The 26,353-nt window shown below is 40.8% G+C and overlaps 1 protein-coding gene across 1 annotated transcript; it reads right to left on the reverse strand.

The window, feature by feature from the left end:
- Positions 1 to 26,353, reverse strand: LOC130870348 (sodium-dependent glucose transporter 1-like). Its single transcript, XM_057763039.1, has 5 exons — positions 26,195 to 26,353; positions 12,547 to 12,715; positions 10,641 to 10,757; positions 145 to 1,096; positions 1 to 52 (listed from the first exon to the last, which is right to left on the reverse strand). Exons 1-5 carry the CDS (start codon positions 26,351 to 26,353, stop codon positions 1 to 3), a joined length of 1,449 nt encoding a protein of 482 aa, XP_057619022.1.

A 26,353-nucleotide genomic window follows, 5' to 3' on the forward strand; every position in this document is an offset into this window, starting at 1 on the left:
TCATTTAGCTTCCTTGTTTATTTCAGAGCTACAAAGCAAAGTCTTCTGGTCCCCGCTCTTGCTTTTCCCATTTAATTTCATTTTTCTTCATCTTTGCATTTTCTTCCTTGTTCCCCAGAGCTAGAAGGTAAAAATGTTTGGTCCTCACTGTTGACGGTTTCCTTCTGCTTCTGAGGTAAGGTGGCTAATTTATACATCCCAGGAATTAAAACAGTCATGAATACTGCTGACCCCAGACAAGTGTACAGAATTATTGGTAGATCTGGGTAGAGTCCTTGCAGAATTCCAGACAGTGCAGGAGTTGCCATCAGTCCCAGGCCTGCACCCACCAGAATAAATGCTGTAGATCTCCCGCTTAGGCTGGTGTATTGCTCAATCCAGGAAATACCACTGGGAAATGTGGCTGCCATTGAGGCTCCATACACAGCAGTCGCGATCCAGAGACAAAGGGGACTCTTGTCAAAAAGCACCAGAAACAAAGATGAGACAAGGCTGCCAACGGTGCACAACACAAGCATGGTTCCAGGCTGTAACAATGTTGCAAAGAAAATGGCCAGGCCCCTGCAGGCCGCAAACGTCCCCCAGAAGATGGAGTTCAAACCGGCTGCTTCTCTTTCTTTCATGCCAACGTGGGCGGTGGCGAAGGAGAATAGGAAAGAGCTGTAGGTCACCTCGGCTCCAACATAAAAAAAGAAGAAGATGAAGAGGAGACAGAGCAGGGCCCAGTGGTACTTAGCTCTTCGAGCTCCCTGATCAGATGCCGTGGATTTTTTCTGTTTTGAGCTTTTCTTAAAGAATGGAGCAAGCAGAAAGACAGAAACTACTAGGATATAGGTGCCGATGGAAGCGTACGTCCACAGCAGATTCTTGTCCTCAGGTACCGCAAGCAGAGAGTATGAGGTACCTGCAGAGGATCGGTTCAAGGGTGAACGGTCAAAGTCGGGCTCTGTGTAGTTCTGGGCGGACGCTGTTGTACCCCAGGCCAATTTAGCCAGCAGGGGTGACAGGAAGGCACCCAAGGCGAAACTGAAGTGTAAGGCCTGCATGTGTGGGGCTGCTTTGTCCCCCCAAAGGTTCAAGATGAGAACATTGCCACCTGCCAACGAAAGAAGTGGTTTAAGTTAAACATGGCAATTTTGCTAATATGTGTGTTAGTGAACAAACTCCACTAAAGGTATGTGTCTGTATTATGCTGCACCAGCATGGCAAATATTCTAAGACAATGAAGATTGCACCTGATTCAACTCTGTGACGCAGGCTCTCTGCACACATGGTTTCATACCTACACATGGACTACACATGGAAATCTACTGTCTGATCAGCTACTACCTCTTAGAGCCATGCACATTAATAGAGGTTTTTCTAAAATACGCTGGCACTTTACTGGGAAATTTCATTCAATACACACACACACATATATATACACACACATACAGTTCAGACACAGCATTAACCCTTTTTGTACTTGCAATAGTAAATATTTTATTTATTTATTTATGCTTAAAGACAGGTGCAAAATACCGATTTAGGATCCTGAATTCATCATATGTCCTGGTGTGCCTACTATAGGAAATAATACATATTTTGGATTTTGCCCTTAGTGTTGTCAGAGGACCTACCAGATGAGAAGTTTAAAGCATCAAGTCCATGTATCTCTTTTTAAAAATCAAAGTATTTATAATCAAACAAAGCTTAAAGAATAAAACATTTTCCACATCTATAAGATAACATTAGACAGAGAAGGAAAGACTAGAAGGGTGGAATATGGAAGGAAAAATATCACATATGTGCTGTGGGAGCTCCTTCTGCTCCTTCAGCCAATAGCCTTTAAGATACCAGCCCACTTGGGCGTGGTCTCTTTGGCTTTAAAAAGCAGCAGCAGCCCTGCTCTCTCTCTCTCTCTCTCTCTCTCTCTCTCTCTCTCTCTCTCTCTCTCTCTCTCACACACACACACACACACACACACACACACACACACGTGCTTCCAGCTACTAGACTCTGTTCCTGATCGCGCAGAGGGCTGTTGTCTAGGACAGTGATCTGTAAGTTTTTCTCCTTAAATAAATAACCCTTTTATTAACCATAATTCCAAATTGGTGTGCGATTGTTTTGTGACTTACGTCTACACCTGGCACCCATGTGGATTTAAACTCCACGCCTCCAGGGCTCCACAGGCCCAGACAGTCTCTGCCCCTCTGGTTTGCTCTTTCCTGAGTGGGTTTTTAAATCCCTGTTGCAGCACGGAGCCTACGCAGCGTGAGTCAGAGCACAAGCAGTGGCCTAACACTGCAACTCCTTGGGGTGACTCTTTGTCACGTGGCAGCGTATGTGGCTTCTGGGTTGCTGTTCTCTGCCCCTGGATTCTGCGTTTATGGCTCCGTGTATGGAATTGATTTAATTACATTTACTTTGTTGAGCAACTCATATTTCCCAGTCTTTAACAAATACCAAGGTGGACACTGAAACAGGACCCCGTTTCTGTTACCTTTGCATAGATTCTAGTTGCGACTCAGCAACAGCACTACCTGCTGGATAACAGGTAATATGGCAGTTTTTATTTCCAATGCACCTTTTACTGCTTTCTTTACTAATACAATGGATTATATCATGCGAGGCTTATATGACTATGGGGATCCTCAATTTACTGGTTACTAGGTTTCAGTTTTCTTCCCCATATTCTATCATTAAGGAAGAGTATGGCACTTCTAGGAATGATACAATCTTTACAGACTAATAATGAACAGCTAGTTGACAGGATGAAAATAATCAAAAATCAGAGGTTATCTGAACAAGTGGATACTATGATAGACAGAATTAATTCCTTATCTAAGGGTACTAGGAAGTTATCTGAAAGAATTCATACTGTTGAATTTGACATTCAAAAGTAATCAAAAAGTTTTGATAAAGTAACAGACAGAATGTACCTCCAGGATAGCAATCTACACGATGTTCAAGAAAAATCCACAGAGGAGATGTTATCTTTAAAGGAGAACATTAAAACCTTGGAATCATAGATGCAGAATGAGGACTAGAGACTTGATGCCTCCATGAAATCACTAGAAATATCTACAGGCCAGGAGATTCAGGCTTTACAAAAAAACAATGATAAAAAGATTTGAAATGATTGAGGAAATTATTGGAGCTGGTGAACAGGGGAAGAAGGCACAAGGACAGGATGCAACATCACCAGTGGCAGTCAGAAGTGGATTACCCAGGGTTTTAGCATCCTGCCCTGTAATTTACTAAGACAAAGTATCAACTTCTAAAGGCTTGAAGGGAGCCAAAGAAGAGTTGGATGCCAATAGGAATGAATAATCTAAAGGAAATTAAGAAATCTGTTGTAACTATGGCTTGCATTCTATATTTGCTAAGGAGATGATAAAGACCTGGGCTTCTAACGTCAGGGCAACCCCCCATGACATTTTTAGTTAATTTCATCAGTCCTGGATGATGAACCTTCCTTGATGTTTGGAATTTATTTCAGAGAGGAATCCAAACATATGGAACAACAGGGAAAAGCTAAAGGTCTTGAGGTTCCCCAAGATTAACTTCTTGGTGAAGGGCCGTATGCTGATCCACAGATCCAAACTCTTTACAATGAAGAAATCTTGTCCCTATGCCACAAAGCAGTCTTGAATGCTTGGAACAGGATCCAAGAACTAAGGAAAAGGATCAAATCAAATACCAGGGTTAGGCAGGGACAGAGAGAACCCTTTCTGACTTTTTACAAAGATTAATTAAGGCTACACAAATAGGAGTAACAGACCCAGAAGCTAGACAAATGATTCTTGAACCCCTGGCTTTTGAAAATGCAAACTTAGAATGCAAAAAGATAATTGGGCCTTTAAGGTCTAGATCAGCACCGATGGATGAATGGATTCAGCATACAATGAATGTTGAGATGTTTGGCTATAAGATGAATCTTGGGTAGAAGAAGTGATTTCCAAAGCAATGAGGAGACATCAAACTGCCAAATGTTTCAATTGCGTAAAATAGGACATTTGAAAAGGGATTGTAGGCAAGGAATTTCTAGGAATAATGTCTCCTCTGGGAATGGCAAAAATACTCTTCAGCATTCAGGTATATGTAGAAGGTGTGGTAAAAGCCGACATTAGACCGATGAATGCAGGTCCACAACAGACAGACAAAGCAAACCAATACCATCAGGAAACTCCTTGAGAGGTCTCTAGCAGACCCCCAAGCCAAGAGTGGCCTAGTTATTCCCAGTTACAGTGGAAAACATGTCTTACCAAGAAAATTAAAAAATCTAATGCCTGCTGTGATACTGATCAATCCTTGTCTGAATGATGGGTTAAATGTGGAGGATGAGTCAAAAAATCCAGTAGGACAGAGGAAATGTTTATTTTGGCAGAATTCTATAAGCAATCAAAGACCAAGGCTAAGAGTTTGTAGAAATGGCATTTTTATTGAAGGCTTACTAGACATCAGTACAGATGTAAGTATCATTATTCCAGAATCTTGGCATCTAAATTGGCCTCTTCAGGAGGTAGATGATCAATTCCTGGGAACTGGAACCCTATCTCAGGTAAAACAAATCACAAGATGGGTTGAATGCATAGGGCCTGAACGGCAAATAGGAAGACAAAGGCCATGTATAGACAATATTGCAGTGAATTTGTGGGGTTGTGACTTATTGCAGCAATGGAATACCCATATTAACATTACTGAAGCCTGTAACATGTTGGGTTGGGTCCAGCTTGTTGGGGTTTATGTGCTGCCCTGTTCCCCACAACCAGCAAAGCCCCAAAGAAAAATCACACAGAGGTATCCATAAGATTATAAACTGATTGGCCCATTAGCCCAGGCTTCTTATTAGCTCTTGCAACTTAACCCATTATCTATGTTAGCCACATGGCTTGGTACCTTTTTCAGTGGGGTTGGTCACATCCTGCTTCTTCTGTGATCTGGGCAGGAATGGGGGCGGCTTCCTTCTTCCCAGAATTCTCCTGTTCTCATTGTCACACCTCTACTTCCTGTCGGGTTGTTCCAACTATACCTCCTTCCCTGGCTATGGCCAATCAGCATTTATTTAAAGCGTAATTGACAGAATACAGAATTGTCCTACACCAGAAGCCCCCAAAACTTATGTTTCTGAGGAAAATATTAGAATATATTATAGATGATGGACACCAGCCATTCAGGCTGTACAAGAACACAAAGCAATTGATAAACCTTCAGAGATACCAACAGCCCTACCTTTAAAATGGTTAACTGAGAACCCAATATGAGTTTAGCAGTGGCCTCTAGCTGAGGAAAAGTTATAGGCTTTAGAACAGCTGGTACAAGAACAACTAGATGTTTGACATATAAAAGAATCTACTAGCTCTTGGAATTCTCCTATATTTGTTGTTAAAAAGAAATCTGGAAAATGGAGAATGGTGACAGATCTAAAGGCTATCAACAAGGTTATTCAACCTATGGCCCTCTACAATCTGGAACTCCTCTGCCTTCTCTGTTACCAAAGGGATTGCCTCTCATAGTTATTGATTTAAAGAACTGTTTTTTCACTATACCTTTACAAAAAAAGGATAGAGAAAAATTTGCCTTCACAGTGCCTACTTATAATAATTCTTAGCCTACTAGGAGATATCAATGGACTATCCTCCCACAAGGGATGCCCAATAGTCCCACATTGTGCCAATATTTTGTAAGTCAGCCATTGGAAATAATTCATAAGCAATTTCCTAAGTCTAAATCTACCATTACATTGATGACATTTTGCTTTCTGATTCAAACATGGATACTTTTAGAAAAACGTTTGAATATGTAAAGATAGTTTTATCTAAATGGGGATTGCAGATTGCTCCTGAGAAAATACAGAGAGGAGATTCTGTTAATCACCTAGGTTACAGAATAGGTTTACAGAAAATTAGAACACAAAAGGCATAAATTAGGAGAGTCAGATTACAGACTCTAAATGATTTTTCAAAGATTGTAAGGAGACATATCCAGTCTATGCCCAGCTGTTGGGATAATACCTGATCTAATAATTCATTTAAACAAAACCTTAGGTGGTAATAAAGATTTGAATAGTCCCAGAGAATTAACAGCTGAAGCAGAAAAGGAACTGACAGTGGTTGAGGAAAAAATACGGGAGGCACATGTGGATAGGGTGAATCCAAATCTTAGTTGTATTCTAATCATATTGCCTTCCAGAATTTCTCCTACAGAAATTTTAATGCAGAAGGAAGATATTCTTTTAGAATGGATCTTTATACCACATAAACCAAGTAAAAGATTAAAAACTTATGTGAAAAAAATCTCTGAATTAATTATAAAAGGTAAGCTGAGACTTCATCAGCAGAAATTATAGTGCCTTTTACTACTGAGGAAATAAAAAAGTTATGGGAAGACAAAGAACCATGGCAAAGAGTTTGTGCTAATTTTTTGGGAGAAATTAATAGCAACTTTCCCAAAAGCAATAAACTTAACCTTATAAAGAGGACTTCTTGGGTTCTTCCCTAAATTTATGTGCTGCTCCAATAACTCAAGTCCGTACATTTTATACTGATGCAAATAAATCAGGAAAGGCAGGTTACAAATCAGAAGAATTAAGTAAGGTGGAACAAAGCCTTTATAATACTGCCCAAAGTGCTAAGAGACTTTAAATAACCTCTTAATATAGTTACTGATTCACAATATGCAGAAAGAGTTATCTTGAATATTGAAACTGCCAGATGATTCAGAATTGACTTCATTGTTTATCCAGGCTTTGTACTATGTATGTAACACACATCTGGTCCCATATGGGTGTGCCAGGTCCTCTAGCACAAGGTAATGCAGAAATTGATCAATTATTGATTGGAAGTATGTTGCAAGCCTCAGAATTCCATAAAAAACATCATGTCAATATCCAAGGTTTAAAGAAAGAGTTTTCTATTACATGACAACAAGCTAAGGAGATTATAAAGAGATGCCCTACTTGCTCTTTCTATAATCAAACACCATTGTCTGCAGGAAGTAACCCAAAGGGTACTAAAAGAAATGAAATCTGGCAGACAGACATCTTCTACTTTATGGAATTTGGTAAATTAAAATATGTATACCACACCATAGACACATATACAGGCTTTCAATGGGCAACTGTCTTGAGCTCAGAAAAGGCTGATTCATTAATCACACATTTATTGGAAGTTATAGCCATCATAGGTATATCTGCACAAATAAAGACAGACAATGGTCCAGAATATATATCTAAAAAATTAATTTTTTTTTACTTATTATAATATAAAGCACATTACAGGTATACCAAATAATCCTACAGGTCAGGCAGTTATAGAAATGTCAAATTGTACTAGAAAGGATATGCCGAACAAAGAGAAAGGGATGGAAAATACCTCCAGAAATAGATTGCATAATGCTTTATGAACCTTGAATTTTCTTAATGCTAATGAGAAAGAAACAATGGCAGCAGAGAGGCATTGGATAATGGAAAAAAACTTCTGAATTGAATTAACCAGTATATTTCAAGGATGTGTTGACCTCATAATGGAAACCAGGAGATGTACTATGTTGGGAAGGGGTTTTGCTCTTATTTCTACAGGAGCAGAAAAATTATGGATACCATCAAAATTAATAAAGATTTTCTTTGAAATGGAGAAATTCATTGAAACAGAGAAATGACAGCTCATCCACAATGGTGACAACCATACAGGTGGTAAGGAAAGCCATAAAGGGTTGGGGTAGGGTTCTGCTTTTATCTTTGCAGGAAAATACACATCATCAGAAATTCAAGAGACCCTGAATGTTTGAATGCTGACAGAAGAAAAAATAACTATCTACTAAGGAGCATCTAGAAAACAGAATATGGTTTATGAATCCAGGTATGGGTTACACTTACATTTATACACACACACACACAGATATATATATATATATATCTGGTTTTGGAGTTAGACAATGGCTCTGTACTTCTCTAAATCCAAGCATATTGTTAAAAGGAACATTCAGAGTTTCTGTCTCATATTGGGAGCCATCTGGTATGAGACAGAAGAAAGACTTTAGGAAAATTTTTTTACTTTCTCCATGCCTTTTTTGTCTCTATCATATTCTTCATAGAATGTATGTATATATTAAGTTTTTCATGATGAACAATAGATTTTCCTATAGATCCTTTCCCTGCATTAATCTTTGAAGTTTCCAGGAAGAAGATGGGGCCCCACAGCAACAACTTTACCTAGTTGAGATGACATCATGATGTGGACAGCACTACTATAAGACCTCTTCTCTTTTGGGGGAGGTACCAGCTGCTGAAATGGTGCACCTTCTCATGACATTCTGGCCAGAACTCCAAATAAGAACTTTGAAACAAAACCTATCTATTGACTGCTCAGAAATTGTTTTATAACTTATTCTAGACAGTAATTTTGAAACTTAACCATCACTTTAGTTTTGCAGAATCCCATTAAGAGAACATCATCCCCATGACAGTGGGAAGCAATTCTAGAAGACGACGCCCCATCCCAAAAATGTTTGTCCATAGGGTTAGTAACACTGTTTAGGTGTTGTTAATTATTACTTGTATTAGATAGAAGGTTGGGGTGAAAACTATGTTTGTTAAAAAAAAAGGGGGAGGGATGGTAATAGTGGGTAATAGAGTGAATACTTGTGAGCTATTATTCATGGATAATTTACATTGGTATAGTTTTTGTATATTGATAGAAGTTCAAATTATATTTGTTACTTTTGTTTACATTATTTGTATACCTATACAAAGTTATTTTGCTAGATTGTATATATGTATGTTATTATGTTTAGGACATTTTGTATATTGATACAACTTTTAGGATATATTTTCATATTGCATTATATATTACTCCTACCTCTGATCAAGATACTTACATATTGTTTATATTTTGAGGTCATTGTCCTCATTTGTTGCACATTTGTTTGCAGGTTATTTAATATTCTAACATGAAGTTTTAGTCTTTAAGTTATAAAGGTATTAATTGTTATAGGTCAATAGTTGCTCATGCTTGCTGTACATACAGTTAGATCAATTAGATTCTTTAGATACATAGAGATTGTATTCTGTCTAGACAGGTCATCTTCAACCACATCAAGGATCTGTGGAACATGGCATTGAAATAACTTAGGGTTCTGTTGACATGAGACATGACTGCTCCTGACAGCACCAATCTATTCCCAAGAGAATGTGGAACAACAAAGACACTCCACTTGGAGCTTGTTTTCTTCTTGGCAAAACTGGCATTTGGGCAAGGAACTGACAATGCCTCAACCACTGACAAGTTGCATGATATCAGGAAATGGATAAGTAGGAGTATCAAATCTTGCCAAGACAGGATAAGATGGTTTTGAAAATTTTCCTGCCTCTGAAAATGGTCTGTCAATTATGGTAGGCCATAGCCAAAGTTGGTTGCTTCAACGTTGCAAAATGAGACTTTGGGTGACTGCTCAGGTAGCTAATTGTCTCTGTCATATATTGCTTGCTTTGGAAGTTACTTGATTGTACTTCCTGCCTGCTCAAGTAATATTATCTCCCTTCTCAGGCCTTTGATGGGGTTGAAGATTAGATAGTCATAGTTACCGTCCTCTTATGATCTAGCCAAGCCATTTCCAATACAAGACTTAGACTCCTAGGATAGAATGTTTACTAAAACATTTAGCATATGTTCCTTGCTTAATATTGTTTATGCTGAGTGTAATTCTAATCTTACACTTGATATCTGTTTTTAGTTTATATTGTTTTGTATGGGGTTTGGAACTCTCTTACTTAAACAAAAGGGGAAGGTGCTGTGGGAGTTCCTTCTGCTCCTTCAGCCAATAGCCTTTAAGATACCAGCCCACTTGGGCGTGGTCTCTTTCGTTTTAAAAAGCAGCAATAACCCTGCTCTCTCTCTCTCTTGCTTCTAGCTCCGCTTCCGGCTACTAGACTCCTTTCCTGGTCACACAGAGGGCTGTTGTCTAGGACAGTGATCTGTAAGTTTTTCCCCTTAAATAAATAACCCTTTTATTAATCATAATTCCAAACTGGTGTGGGATTGTTTTGTGACTTACATCTACACATACGTCATTTAGAAGTTTGTATGTGTTGCATATGAGTGTGTAGGCATGCACACAATTGTGTGTACATCCAGAGGCCAAAGGAAGATGTCCAGTGTCTTCTGTCATGCCCTGCCTTATTGTCATTAGACAATGTCTCTCACTGATCCCAGACCTTGCCATTGCAACGAGGCTGGACAGCAAATGATGTCTTGGATCTGCCTACTGAGCTGTCCTGCCTGCCCCTGTTTTTAAAAACACTGTGCATATGCAGAAGCTTTACTATAAAGGGAAGTTTTGAGAAAGCAAAGAGCAAAAAAAAAATACAAAGAAAGTGGTACAAAGCACAGGCTCTTGGCTGCCCTCTTTGGATGCTGATAGCAACAGGACATAGGACAAAAATCTCTAGGGCCATCCACGGTCAGATAGTTAGAGAACTGCTGCCCTACTTTGCAAGAAGAGCAGTTGCTAGCAGGCTGGTTCTGAGTTGATGATTCCAGATCAATAGCTCTTTTTCATTTCAAGCCTATCACAAGGAAGAATTTAACACCTCCTGCTCCACCTTTCCCTAGCAGTAGTGTCCCAGTCCCGGATAGGACATCGAGTGATTCACTTACCTGTATCCAGAATGCCAAATGAGATGCTAGTGACAGACATTATGGCAGTCAGTAAGACAGCTGTCTTACAAAATGGGATCAGGTAAAAGCCAGCCGAGGTGAACAGGTTTGACAGCCCTGAGAAGACAAGGTTGAAAGAAAGGCAGCTGTAAAAAGCAGTATTTGTGAGTCAGGAGTCACTCCAACATAATAATGCCACCAAATGCAAATGGGATCAAATTTTAAAAACCTTGTGTGGGTGAACATTGTACCTTCTACAAGTAGCCATGCTTTTTAAATCTTGTATAATCTTTATGGATTATAAAATATAAAAGGTTTAAAAATTAATGTAATTCTATCATTGCTAGAATCAAGCTACAAAATACACAATTAAGCCAAGTTTCATAGCAAAAGAGGTAAAAGCTATTTGTTTAGATGTTTTGCACTTAAGAACCAAAGGAGGGCTGCAATGTGGCTTTGTGCTGCCAAGCCTGACAACCTGAGTTAGAGCTCAGCAGCCCACACTTGGAAGGAGAGACTGAGTCTCAAGAGTTGTCCTCTGACTCCACAGGAGAGCTCTGGAACATGCACAGTAGTTAATTAAATGCACTTTTATGATTAAAAAAATTAGCTGAAATAGAGGGGAGTTGTTAGAGAGCTAGCTCAGAGGACAAGCATACATCACGCCTGTGTGAGGACCAGAGTTCTGATCCCCAGCCTGGTGGAAGCTGGGTGGTGGCAGCGCACACCTTTAGCACTTGGGAGGCAGAAGCAGGTGGATCACTGAGTTTAAGGCCAGTTTGGTCTGCAGAGTGAGTTCCAGAATAGCCAGGGCTACCAAAGAAACCTGGAGGAGGCACAAGGCTGGTGGGGTGAGAAATATTGGGATCTTGTAATCCTAGAGTTTAGGAGGCTCCCCAGAGCAAGCAAATCAGTGAGCTGTGATTTCAGTGAGACAACGGGCTTCCATGAAGAACTGGAGAGTCATCAAGGAAGACACCTGGTCTCCAGACTCATTCACACATACCTGAACATACATGAGCCCACATATATGTGAAACACACACACACATACACACACACACAGGCAAAACAAACAAAACAAAAATCCAAGAACCAAAAGGAATGTTTGCATATAGAATAACAAAAAAGCCAAGAGGAGGATGAGTTACTAGTAAACTTTACATAAGTTAGTTTGTGGACTTGGGAGGAAAACACAAGGCATGTAGTTCTGGGCTGGGATTTAGCTCAGTGGTAGAGACCTGTGTAACAGGATTCTCCACAAACAAAACCTTACATCTATATAGTGAGTTATATGTATTCTTCAGTGCACTTTGGAATAAAAGGGATCTCTTATTTATTCACCAGGAATAATAGATTGTTCCTTCAGATGCAGAAGTGTTTTGCCTTACTTTCTTTAGAGGTCGATTTATTCAAAGCAGGCATGGTAAAGACTTTCCCATCTGCTTCCAGATGTGGGCGAGCATCCTGAGCTCGTTTCTGACATTGGATAGCAGAGACAAAAAATACAACTTGCGTTAGTTCATCAACCTTCCCTGCCCTTTTGTGTCCAATCCAGGTTCCAAGAGCCGTTTCTTACCTCTGCGGCCCTGGGAACCCAGCTGAGCCTCCAACAAGCCCAACGTGGGGACGCTGTGTGTGTCTGGAATGGAGCCTGATTTGGGGCCTGGCTGGCAAGACTTGGGAGTGCCAACACTCCCACTCACAGGGTTAGTCAAGTTTCCAAAGCGCTCCTTAACGATTCCCTGTCACTGCCATTGGGACAATAGCCTCTGGCAACCCAGTTGGGAACAGCAAAGCACAGTGTACTTCAACTGTCAAGGTCCCCAGGCTGATGCCTTCATATTTAGAGACTCGCTGTACACTCACTGCCAGAAACAATGAAATGAAAATCACTGTTAGCTTACCCAAAAGTAAGAAATGATTCATGCAGTCGAAAAGCACCCCGCCGACCACAGAGCCGCCCAAGTAGCCAAGGGCCCGGCCCACGAATATTTCCGAAAGGCTGCTGATGTTCCGGTTCACATTTCGTGCCAGGTCTGGAAATGTGGGTCCTAGCACAGCAGCGCCCACCCCCTACAATTTACAAAGACAAACGGTTTTACTTATAAACAAAGTAACATCCATCTAATTATATCCACTGCAGATAAACTAGTGGTGAGCGGTAACAATACGAAAGTTACCGCAAGTCGTGGGCTCCTGTTGCTTTTCTTTGTTTCAAACCTCTCAATTTTTCAAAAGTCCTTTAAATCTGTGGCTTTTAAAAAATTATTTCCTACTTGACAATACATTAAAAGGCTATTGTGTATTAAATGCTAATCTAGAGCTAGGGAGGCAACTCTGTGGTAGGCCACTTGCCTAACAAGCACAACTCCATGTTTAAAGTCTAGCACTACATATTAATGATTATTTATCTTTAATTTTTTATTTTTTTAGTGTGTGTGCATCCACACCTGTGTGTGCCACGGTGTACATGTCTGGATAAGGAGACCACTTATGTAAGTCAGTTCTTTCTTTCTACCATGTGGCTTTTGAGAATCAAGCCCAGGCTCGGTGGCATACATCTGAACTGCTGAGCTGTCTCGCCAGTTATAGTATTTTATAAGATGTACCATTCATTTTATTTTCAAAATAAATTTTTAGCATAGTATTTGCAAATGCATTGGAAGCTCAAATGTGAGGATTTACATACCAGCATTTTAGTTATCAGATTGTTCTATTTTTTATATTATTAAAACAACTACTTCTGGTACAGATGGAGTTCTACACAAACACACAACATACTAGATAAGTCATCTGAGCTTGTGCAGATCTACACTTCGTCAAGAACATCCTCAACCATCAGAACTGCAGCATGTCGGTCCTCCTTACAAAATGTTACACAAACACGTACTGCCTGGCTTTCACAATAAAGCTAAAGCATTAAGGAATGGCAATCTACCACTCAGCGTAACTTTGGTCTCTAGCTACCTCAGCATGCCAGGAAGTCTGGCAAACCTGTCATCACACTGCAACCTTCTGAATGTATCTCTTGTACCAAATGACCAGCCTCATGGGCTGCACAATGTGTAGATAAGTCCAAACAAGACAAAATGTAGGCGGAACCAGTCAAAGTTACTTCTATACATTTACTCTCTTTTTCTACCTATAAATCTTCTTTTCCCACACTAATTGTTAGGGTTGTCTACTTCCGTTGACTCAAGGAGCTGCCCAACTTATGAATGCTTCTCTGCTCAAATAAGATCTTTTAAAATATTTATTTTATGTGTACGTGTGGGCACATCAGTATGTGTATGTGTGCTACATGTATGCCGGAGCCAGAAGAGGGTGTGGGACATTCCGGAACTGGAGTTACAGGTGGTTGAGAGTCAGCTGATACAGAAGCAGGGAAATAAACCCAGGCCTTTGCAAGAGCAGCAGGTACTCATAGCTGCCGAACCATATCTCCAGTCCCTCAAATGAAAATTGGCCAAATTAAAAGGTTTGGCATCAGATGTGTGGTGGAAGAGACCTCCAGTGATGGCATCAGCATCAAATGATTACACCAATGTATCAACCAGAGTCTTTTGTGTTCAGTGACCTCAGCACAGCAGCCGAGGTCACCGTGGGCTGTCTCTTCCATTTGTCTACAGATTTGTGAACGGTCCTCTGTGTTGCTACATGGGACCACTGACGGGAGAGCACTTTTGCAATGGGTTCCTCCAGGCTAAGGTGTCTGGGAGACTAGCTGTAGGAAATCCTACAGTCAATAGTTAGCTCAAGTAGCCTTGAAGTTACCGCCCACTTGGCCGTGGCCTCTTATACTGTAAATGCTGATTTCCTCTCTTTTCCGGCAGCTGGATTAGGTTTCTGTTCCCCGTTTGTGCAGACTGTTATCTGTGAGTCTACCCCTAAATAAATAATCCTTTATTATACTCAATCCTGAGCTAGTGTGGGATTTCTTTTAGCATCCTTCCTCATCTGGAGCCCACATGGATCCGGACTCCACACCTACAGGGTGGACCAGTCTAAAAGGCCCAAACAGTACACAGCCCAGAAGGTCTCCCACCCCTGCCCACTTGGCTTGCTTTCACCTACTAAGCAGGTTTTTCTTAAAGCCCCACCACAGCGGAGCTAAGTGGGCGTGGCAACTTGGCAATTTCACAAGCTCGTGTACACACACATACACCCCACTGCTGTGTTCCCTGCCGAGGGACAACTTCAGGTTTGTGCTCCCTGCTCCTGAGTTCTGGGCTCCTTGCTCCATGTGCTCAAGCTCTTTACAATGAACAAATCTTGTTCCTATGCCACATAGCAGCCTTAAATGCTTCGGACAGGATTCCAGAATCAAGAAAATGAATTGAATTATATGCTAGGGTTAAACAGGGCCAGAGAGAACCCTTTAGTGACTTTTTACAAAGACTAACTAAGGCTGTACAAATAGGAGTAATAGACCCAGATGCTAGATGAGTACTTATTGAATCTCTGGCTTTTGAAAATTCCAACTTAGAATGCAAAAAGATACTTGGGCCTCTATGCTGATGCAAATAAATCAGGAAAGGCAGGTTACAAATCAGAAGATTTAAATAAGGTAGAACAAAGCCCTTATAATTCTGTCCAAAAGGCAGAATTATATGCTATTCTCATGGTACTAAGGAATTTTAAAGAACCTCTTAATATAGTTACTGATTTACACTATGCAGGAAAAGTTGTCTTGCATATTGAAACTACTGAATTTATACCAGATGATACAGAATTGACTTCATTATTCATACAAGTTCAAGATATAATCAGGAATGGACTTTGTCCCATATTCATAACACACATCTGATCCCATACGGGTCTGCCAGGTCCTCTAGCACAAGGTAATGCAGAAATTGAGCAATTATTGATTGGAACTGTATTGAAGGCCTCAGAATTTCATAAGAAATATCATGCCAATAGCAAAGGTTTAAAGAAAGACTTTTCCAGCCTGGTATTGGCATAAAAACAGACAGGAGGACTAATGGAACCAAGTAGAAGACCTGGATATTAATCCACATTCCTTTGAACACCTGATTTTTGACAAAGAAACAAAAAATAACAAATGGAAAAAAGTATATTTAATAAATGATGCTGGCATAACTATATATAAATATGTAGAAGAATGAAAATAGACCCATACCTATCACCATGCACAAAACTCAAGTCCAAATGGATCAAAGACCTCAATGTAAAGCCAGTCACACTGAACCTTATAGAGGAAAAAGTGGGAAATACACTTGAAGGCATTGGCACAGGAGACTACTTCCTAAATATAACCCCAGCAGCACAAACACTGAGAAAAAACAATTAATAAATGGGACCTCCTGAAACTGAAAAGCTTATGTAAAGCAAAGAACATGGTCAACAAGACAAAATGACAGCCTACAGAATGGGAAAAGATCTTCACTAAACCTACATCAGAAAGAGGTCCCATCTCCAAAATATACAAAGAACTCAAAAAATTGGTCATCAAAATACCAAATAATCCAATAAAAATGGAGTATGGACCTAAACATAGAACTCTCAACAGAGGAATCTAAAATGGCTGAAAGACACTTGAAATGTTCAACATCCTAGTCATCAGAGAAATGCAAATCAAAACAACTCTGAGACCCCATCTTATACCTGTAAGAATGGCCAAGATCAAAAACACTGATGACAACGTATGCTGGAGAGGTTGTGGAGAAAAAGGAATACTTCCACATTGCTGGTGGGAATGCAAGCTGGTACAGCCCCATTGGATGTCAGTGTGGCGATTTCTCAAAAAAAGAAAAAAATAGGAAACAACCTTCCTCAAGACCCAGCAATACCACTTTTGGGTACATATTCAAAGGATGTTCAATCATGCCACAAGGACATGTGCTCAACTATGTTCATAGCAGCTTTGTTTGTCATAGCCAAAACTTGGAAACAACCTAAATGTCCCTCGACCAAAGAATGGACAAGAAAAATGTGGTACATTTACACAGCAGAAAAAAATAATGACGTCTTGAATTTTGCAGGAAAATAGATGGAGCTAGAAAACATTTTGAGTGAGGTAACCCAGATACAGAAAGACAATTATCATGTGTACTCACTCATAGATGGTTTTAAACATAAAGCAAAGAAGACCAGCCTACAAACCACAATCCCAGAGAACTTAGACAACAATGAGGACACTAAGAGAGGCTTATGTAGATCTAATCTACATTGAAAGTAGAAAAAGACAAGATCTCCTGAGTAAATTGGGAGCATGGGGACCTTGGGGGAGGGTTGAAGGGGGAAGGGGAGATGCATGGAGGGGAGCAGAGAAAAATATAAAGCTCAATAAAAATCAATAAAAAATTCTGTAACATTAAAAAAAGAAAGAGTTTTCTATTGCATAGCAACAAGCTAAGGAGATTATAAAGAGATGTCCTACTTGCTCTTTCTATAACCAAACACTGTGGACTTCAGGGAGTAACCCAAAGGGTACTCAAAATAATGAAATCTGGAAGATGGATGTGTTCCACTTTGCAGATTTTTGAAAAATTAAAATATGTACACCATACCACTGACACTTATTTAAGTTTTCAATGGGCAATTGCCTTGGGTTCAGAAAAGGCTGATTCAGTAATCACACATTTATTAGAAGTTATGGCCATCACGGGTATACCTGCATAAATAAAGACAGACAATTGTCCAGCATATGTCTCTAGGAAAATGTAACAGTTTTTGTTTATCATAATATAAAGCATATTACAGGTATATCAAACAATCCTACAGGTCAGGCAGTTTATAGAAAGATCAAATAGAACTATAAACGATATGTTAGACAAACAGAATGGATGAAAAATACCCCCAGAAATAGATTACATAATGCTTTATTAACCTTGAATTTTCTTAACTCTAATGAAAAAGGGACAACAGCAACAGAGAAACATTGGATAATAGAAAAGTCTTCTGAATTAAATCAGCCAGTGTATTTCAAGGATGTGTTGATCTTACAATGAAAGCCAGGATACGTGCTATGTTGGGGAAGGGGTTTTGTTCTTGTTTCAACAACAGATGAAAAGTTATGAATACCATCAAAATTAATAAAGATTATGTTTGAAAAAGAGAAATCTCTCGAGAAGGAGAAATGATGGCTCATCCAGAGGTGACAACCAATCAGGTGTTAAGGGTTGGGGCAGGGTTCTGTTCTTTCTTTGCAGGAAAATACTCATCTTCAAAAAGTCAAGAGACCCTAGACATCTAGATGCCTAAAGAGGAAAAGATAATTATTCAGATAGGATCACCAAGCAAAGAGAATTATCACTTATGAGGACAGATCTTCTGAGGGTAAGAATCTCTGAATATTAACTAGAATAATAGTCATGACTCACTTAAAAAGCAAATCTGGCTTTGGAGTTGGACAACGGCTCTGTCCTTCTCTAAATTCAAACATGTTGTTAAAAGAAAAATTCAGAGTTTCTGTCTCATGTCAGGAGCCATCCGGTATGGGACAGAAAGAAGAAAGAATTTAGAAAAAAAATTTTACTTTTCTTCATACCTATTTTTGTCTCTATCATACCTTTATTGAATATATGTCTGTATAAATAATGTTTAAGTTTTCCACAACAAACAATGAATTTTCCTGCAGTAATCTTTGAAGTTTCCAGGAAGAAGATGGGGCCCCACAACAACAATTCCACGTGGTTGATATGACATCATGATACTGATAGTACTACTATAAGACCTGTTTGGGGTACCAGCTGTACAAGATGGTTCCAACTTGATTAGGTGAAATGCTGTACTTTTCACAATGTTATGGCTAGAACTCAAATAGAAACCTCATAAAAACCTTACCAAATACTCAAAGACTATTTGCAATTATACCAGACAGTAATCTTGAAACTTTACCATCGTTTTACTTTCACAGGATCCCATAGAAAGAACATCGCCAACTGAAAATAATTCTAGAAGAAGATGTCTCCTCTCCCAACAAAGTTTGTCCTCAGGGTTAGGGACATCATTTAGGGGTTGATTATAATTGGTATAGCGTTGGGGGTTGGAGGGAAATTATGTAGGCTCAGAGATCTCTTTGAGAAAAAATAAAGAGAAATTGGATGAGATAATAGATTAGTGTGAGCTTACTCACATTAACAATAATAGTGAGCAATAGAATGAATACTTGTGAGTTACTATTTATAGACAATTTACATTGGTATAAGTTCTTGTATATTGATACAAACTTAAATTATATTAAATATGTTCCTATTTTCATCTATAATATTTATATACCTAGGCAAATTTATTTTGTCATATTGTATGTATGCATGCTTCTACCTCTGCTTAAGACATTTTGTATATTGATACAATTTTAGGATATATTTATCATATTGCAATATACTTTTCTATCTCTTATCAAGATACTTATACATTGTTTACATTTTGAGGTCATTGTCCTCATTTATTGCACAGTTGTTTAAATATTATTTAGCATTCTAATATGAAATCTTAGTCTTTAAGTTATATAGGTATCAAGACTAGTCATCTATGTTTGTCATACTTATATTTAGACTAATCAGGTTCTTTAGATACATAGGGATTATATTCTGCATAGATAGGTAATCTTCAACCACTTCAGAGTGCTGTAGAATATGTCATTTAAATAACTTAGGGCTCTGTTGATGTGAGACACGATTGCTCCTGGCAGCACTGATCTATACCCGAGAGAATGTTGAGCACTGAAGACACTCCACTTGGAGCTTGTTTTCATCTTCCACAAAAACTGGTCTTTGGGCAAGAAACTGCCCATGCATCGACCACTGACAAAATGCACAATGTCCAGATAGGACAAGCAGGATACAAGAGAAAAGACTGTCAAATCTTGCCAAGACAGGGTAAGACGGTTTTGAAAAATTTCTTGCCTCTGAAAATGGTCTGTCAGTTACTCTGGGCCTTAGCCAAAGTTGGTTGCTCCAATGTTGCAAATGAGACTTTGGGTGACTGCCCAGGTAGCCAGTTGTCTCTGTCATCTACTGCACATTTTGGAAGTTGATTGATTGCACCTCCTGCTTACTCAAGTAATAGTATTTCCCTTCTCGGGTCTTTGATGGGGTTGAAGACTAGATAGTTGTAGTTACTTTCCTCTCATGACTTGGCCAAGTTACTTATAATACAAGACTTAAACTCCTTAGGATAGCATAATTATTGAAACATTTATCAGATAATTTTTGCTTGATATTGTTTATGCTGGTTGTAATTCTAATTTTTATACATGATATTTGTTCTTATTGTATATAATTTTGTATTAGACTTAGAACTCTCTTATTTAAACAAAGGGGAGGGGCTGTAAGAAATCCTACAGTAGCCTTTAAGTTACCCTCCTGCTTGGGTGTGGCCTCTTAGACTATAAATGCCGATGTAAAGTGCGTGTTTGCTCTCTCTCTTCTGGTTGCTGGATTTGGTTTCTGTTCCCCGTTCATGCAGAGGACTGTGATCTGTGAGTCTACCCCTAAATAAATAACCCTTTATCTTACTCAATTCTGAGCTAGTGTGGGATTTCTTTTTAGCATCCATCTCCAGAGACTGATTTCTTAGACACTTGTACATTTGGGGACTGGGCAGGAGGAAGTTAACGTTATTAGGAGACCTTTGAACTAGAGTGGCTAGAATGGAGATGTCTTCACTTAGATGAAATTGCTCACTCGAGAGGGTCATTGGAAAAGAGTCCAGTGCCTTAAAATCAGTGCAATGCTTTCTTTAACGTGTTCACTGAGGTGCATAGGAGGGGTGGCAACCTGTGGAGCGATCACCAGTGTTTGCTGCTCCCTCAGAAGGTGTGGCATGGGGTTGCCTGGGAGCATCCTGGAGACACCAAGGGTGGTACGGAGAGAGTGTGTTGCCTCTGTCTGGCCTACTGCTGTCGGAGAGGCTTGCCAGCCAGAGAAGCCAAACCAAAAGAGATTGGGGATACAGTACCTCATGCCTGGGAACCCACACATCCTCAGTTTGCTCAGGCTCACAGGGAGGAGAATGTTGGGACCAAAACAGGGCATCCTCCTCTTGGGTCAACACTGAAGGATCCTCTGAGATCCTCAGATTGTCAGGGTCACAAGTTCCCATCTTTCTAAGTATAATAGTGAGACTTAAACAAATAGTAATAAAATAAAATTTAAATGAGCTAATGATCCCTTCTATGAGCTCCCTTGCAAAAGGAAAAAAATTCTTAAATGTCTTCTTATATATCTATTTTTCTCTTTGATTTTGATATTGCTCACTTCAAAGAGACTTTTTCTGTCTCTAAATGCTGACAGAAAAATGTTGACTATGGTCCTAGCACCCCTGAGCCTCTGGTAGGCAGAGAGGGGGCTTGTGTGAATAAAGTAGTCTTAAAAAAAAAAGATGACGCAATCCATGTCTTTCCAGTCTTACGTGTCTTGGGTAGTGTTTGGTTCATAGGATGCTGCTGGTTTAATTTTGAAAGTCCTGGGCGTCTAGAAGCGGCAATTCACACATGTCCCAGTCTGCATTTTGTTCCCCTGACATTCCTAGTAACTTGCTTCCTATTTTACACTAGAGATTAAGGTAAATAAATGTTAAATTATAAGAAATGAAGGAGTCTAAAACTATCAGAAATAAAGAAGTAAGAATCCCAGTATGTAGTCATCCACGGGTGATGAGCGCACTTTTGGCATAGACTGCATCTATGAAAGAAGACTTTTCATCTTAGCAAGGAGGATGAGGTCAGTTGTAAAATGAGAAGAGGAAACGTCCAGGACGAAATAGATGGGGACATTACTGAGAGGGCTGGGGTGCAGCTCTGTTGGGACAGTACCTTCCAGGGTGCAGGGAGCCCTGGGTTTGGTGCCCAGCAGAAGTTGAGTGTGGTGGTACAAACCTGTGCTTTCAATCCTAAAGAGATAGAGGCAAGAGGATCAGAAGTTCAAGGTCATCCTTGGGTAGGTATAGAATTCGAAACAAGCCTGGGGTTTGAGAGACCCTATCTAAAGGCAACACCAACAAAGACCACACCACAAACCAAAAGCATTGCAGGAGGCAAGAAGTCTTATCCTAGATGAACTTTGTGAAATAAACTTTATGTGTGAGCATGCTTACTGAAATGAAAAGGAAATTATTCACAAGTTTTCCTTAAAAACGAACATCACAATCTAAAATACAGTGTAAAACTAGAATTTTGTTCTTCCTGTTTAAAAAAAAATACAACAATAAATAAAACCAGGGTCTGGAGAGACAGCTCAGTGTGCAGGAGTGCTTATCACTCTTCAACAGGGCAAGGCTTCTGTTCCCAGCATCCTCATATGGCGCTCACAACCGCCTGTAACTACAGCTCCAGAGGATCTGATGCTGCCCTCCTGGCACCTGCACACACGTGGCATACACACGGACACACACTCACACACACATACACATAAATAATATTAAAATATGTCGAAACCAAACCAAGTAAAACACACACGGCTTTGTGCTGGTGAGATGGCTCAGTGGGTAACGGTGCTTGCCACCAAGTCTGTCACCTGAATTCAAGCCCCGGAACTCCGGGCGGAAGGAGAGAACTGATGCCTGCAAGTTGTCCCTCCACACAGGTGCCGTGCACACAACAGTTCCCTGCACACAAACACGTGTGCGTGTACACACACATACACACATTCACACACACTTCTATTGTATTTGTACAGTATTGTACAGGATACAGTAGAAATTTTCTTTGCCATTTGGGGTAATTATTATAGGATGTGAAAATCCTGGGTTTTACCAAGATAATTTCCTGTGCTCTGTGATGTCCTTATTAGGCTTTTTGGCTGACTTAAGATCACACCTTTAACCCCAGTTCTGTAGAGGCTAGGTCAGAGGACCAGGATGTCTAGGACAACCTAAGACTACACAGTGGGACCTCATCTCAAAATAAAAACAGTGCCATCCTATGTATTTGCCTTTGAAGTATTGATATCACATAGGTAAATTAAAGATTGTGCTTTGCTTGAATTAATCTTATTTTGATCAGATGTTAAAAATCTTCACTGTTTCTTTTCTTTTTTTCTACTAATTTCTCCAAATCAAATGAAATAAATCTTTTTCTAGATACTGAATTAATTTAGCAACTTTCTAGATAGGTCCTTAGACTATCTCCAAAGGGTGTGTCTTTTTATAAAAAATAGGTACTACACTCATATATATTAGTTTATTTGATGCATTAAAGTATATGAGTACAATAAATTAATAAATGCAAAATGTATACAAGTGAAACATTCAAGTATATGAGAACTGTGATGACAATAAAAATTCAAAATTAATGAGTTGTGTACAGATGGGTGCATTACTAACACGTGTTTAGGAAATTGGGTGCAATTCTTAGAAATCTAGTGGGCATAAATATAACACTAGCAGTCACAATTCAAAGTGTTACTTCGTTATTTGAAGCAGGGCTCACATGTCCCAGGGCAGCTTTGATCTCCATACGCAGCTGAGGATAATCTTGAGGCTCTGATTCCACTGCCCTCTACCTCCTGAGTGCAGATATGCTTACAGGCATTTGTGCTAGGGATAAACCTCAGGCCTTTATGCCCGCAAGTACTCCACCACCTGTGCTGCCACCCAGCCTCCACCTGTTACCTTTATGTGTTATATGCAAGAGTCAGGCCTAGCAACCCTCCCCATAGTCCTAGCTAATCAGGAGGCTGGAGCAGGAAAATCAACTGAGCCCAGGAGTTCTGGTCAGCAAAGACAGCCTAACAACACCCATCTCATAAGGTTTGTATGCAACAGACATGACAAACTTTTCTTGCCAAATGTATTACTGTTACACGGAACCCTCAAAGGAGCTTTCACCATGGCCATCGTGGTCTTGACACCTGCAGTTAATGGTTTAGTATGAGAGGACAATGGCGGAAAGGTCTACCAAGGTCCATTGGCCTGGTAGGAATTCTCAGCTTCTAATGAAGAAACCAGTGGCTCATAAACACTAAGCTGATGTTTAACCCAGGGCCAATCACAATAAGAATTAAGTACTGAGGAAATGACTTGGCATATTTTCGTGCTAAGTTAGTCCATGGTGAAGCTGCAAGCTTTGCAATTTGAAGGAACACGGTGGATTTGACCCAAGTCCATTTACCTATGAGAATCTATTTAGTATGCAGTACTAAAACCTGAACTTGAGAGCTCACAGATCCATTGCTAAGCGTGGACCCAGGGAGAGTGTGGATGGCTGCCTGGTGCTGGCTGAGTCCTCAGAGCAGCTAGTATTAAATGCTCCGTACTCTAAGATACACCGTGACAGGAAAAGAATGATCCATACTATAACAAAACATTGGTGGGTGCGCATTTTCCCTGGACAGGGCTTCTAACCAGCGTTTGCCTTTGCATCCCACTTTTAGTTAACCCGATAAAGCCCCAAGTCCTGTACTGTTCATCAGCGGGATGAGCCCGGCACTCACAGCCACCAGAAGTGCTCATTTTCTCGTGTCCAGAGGCTGCCCGTACAGAAAGGTAGCTACAGTTAAATTAGAAGCTGTGTTTTCCTAGCAGGGGTCCTGGAGAAATCCCTGACCACAGTGGTACCTCTTTCATCACACAAGTTGTGTAAGAGCTAAGTGAGGAACCACAGACACAAAGGCAGTGAGCCCAATTCCTGGATCACCTGGAGGGCCTCAGTCCCAAGCTCTTCCAAGTGATGGCAACCGGATTCACTCCCACTGGAGAGCATAGACGGAGCCCTTGTGGGTAGTCACTGCCAGGCCTCCTCCCTAATGAAGACCCAGGTACCACCTGTTCACATAAAATGTGACATGATCCAGAAGGCAAAGCTTCCGTGCATCAATCCAAAGTGTATTTTCACTAAGACCATCTTACAAGCAAAGGCCTTAGCTTTCTACACACACACACACACACACAAACACATATGCACACACACCTACTGCTGACGCTCTCCCTTTTATCTCCTTGCAGGAAAGCACAGGGAAATGCTGTTGTCTTTGGATAAGCTCTGACTTAAGGAGTGTGCCCTAGTTTCTTAGTCCTGCCCACCTTTAACTATCCTAACACCCTCCCTCACCTGCCGGGATCCTGTGAGTCATAGATGTTTCTATGCACTCAGCCTTCGACCTGCAGTTAAAAGCATGCAGAAGGCATAGAGAGTCACCTGATTAATCGGTTATTGTCTATTACGAATTAGATAACTGGACCAAACTGACCATGACTATGGTCACAGAAAGTGCTGCTGGTACCCAAGACCTCATCCCATTTCAAACCGAGCTGCGGACCCACAAGGAAAGTGGGATTGTCAAATCAGCCTACAGTTGTCCTTGTGTATAGGAGTCTGTAACCTCAGTACTCCAACACCTGAAGCCTAACTAAAAGAACATTCCTAGACAAGCAGGTGACTAGCCAAGTGCTGAGACCATACAGCTGCACACTGCCCAAAATGTCCAAAGAAGTCGGGTGAGTTGTCCACAATCGTGTTATTTCCATACACTCTCTGGGTCTATAGACACTGCCTGCCCATATTCCAGAGTGGAGTTTCTCAGCCTTCACTGGCCCTGGCCCTGGCCAGTTCCTGAATTACTTCTTTGTCCAAAGAAACTTAAAATCAACAGGGGTGACCTTTGCTTTTCAATAGGAGCAGCAACAGAAAGGTTAGCAGCTGGCTGTCAGAGGAAATCTTTGGCCCTTTAAGAAAATGTTTCTAATTCACCTACATTTAGAGAATCACCGATTCTCACTGCACCATGTCTGCTCCAAGGCAAGGTGTGCCCCTTCCCCAGGCAGAAAGTGCCCAAGACTCATGGCCAGGGGAGCACAGGTGCTCAGCAAGCAGTGAATGAGTTCAAGGGTCAGAGCAGTGGCTCTCACCAGAGCGTGCGCTCTGTTTCCAGAATACCTGGCCCACGGGAGGGGGTGGGGTGCCCCTGCATCCACAGTGATTACTTCTCGGAACTTCCATCCCCCACCATCAAAACCCAGTTCTGATTCCATCTCTGAGGTGCGGAAGACTCACTTTCAACTCTCTGAGGCCACAATTACCGGGACAAAGAGAGGTCAGCAGCAGAAAAGGCCCTTCTCCCTGTGCACTTTGCTCTGAGAAAAACTCAAGGATCTGAAGGCTCAATTTACATAGGATTATGGTAGAGAGTGAGGCAGCTTCTGGCTTCAGCACCTACCTAACTCTGAGACCTGACAAAAGTCTCTTCCCCTGTGCGGCCTAGTTTTCAGCTGTGAAATTAAATTGTTAGCTGGATGTGGTCAGGGCACAGGGAAGAACTCTCAGGAAGGAAGGCTCCTTGCTGTGTAATGATGTGGGGTGGGAGGGCCATTGGCACACACCAGCAGAACCCCCCCCCACACACACACACACACCTTGTACAGAAACCAAGTAAGATTTGTTGCAGTTGCAAAACCCTAGGACAATCAATTTCACGTTTGGTTAGAATTGTACCATTTTCCTGACAATGAAACCATTGCCCAGGCTGTTTAAATAATGATGCACACAGGTCACACAAATGTACAGGTGGTCAAAAGCCTGTCTCCCTGGAACGGCAGGTCCCCTGCAGGAGGCTTGCACCCAGCCTGGCTGGGCGCAGCCTCAGCTCTCACCATCCCTAGGAAGGCGGCATTCAGGACCACAGTGGTGAACCAGCGGAGCGCTCTTCCCCCTTGGCCGCTGGACGCAGCCCGGAGCCCATTCTTCCCTGGGGTCTCAGCCTGGAGGAGGCGCTGCCCAACAGCCTTGGCCTGGGACCGTTGGGACTCCAT

The sequence above is a fragment of the Chionomys nivalis genome, chromosome 2 (genome assembly GCF_950005125.1).
Source record: "Chionomys nivalis chromosome 2, mChiNiv1.1, whole genome shotgun sequence".
In the NCBI taxonomy this organism is placed as follows: Eukaryota; Metazoa; Chordata; class Mammalia; order Rodentia; family Cricetidae; genus Chionomys; species Chionomys nivalis.

Excerpts from the sequence above, each read along its gene's own strand:
- LOC130870348 (XM_057763039.1), bottom strand. The coding sequence starts at position 26,353 with ATGGAGTCCCAACGGTCCCAGGCCAAGGCTGTTGGGCAGCGCCTCCTC. Across the intron at positions 12,716-26,194 it reads ATGCCGCCTTCCTAGGGATG|GGGGTGGGCGCTGCTGTGCT; the intron begins GTGAGAGCTGAG and ends TGTAAATTGTAG. Across the intron at positions 1,097-10,640 it reads ATTTGGCATTCTGGATACAG|GTGGCAATGTTCTCATCTTG; the intron begins GTAAGTGAATCA and ends TTTCGTTGGCAG.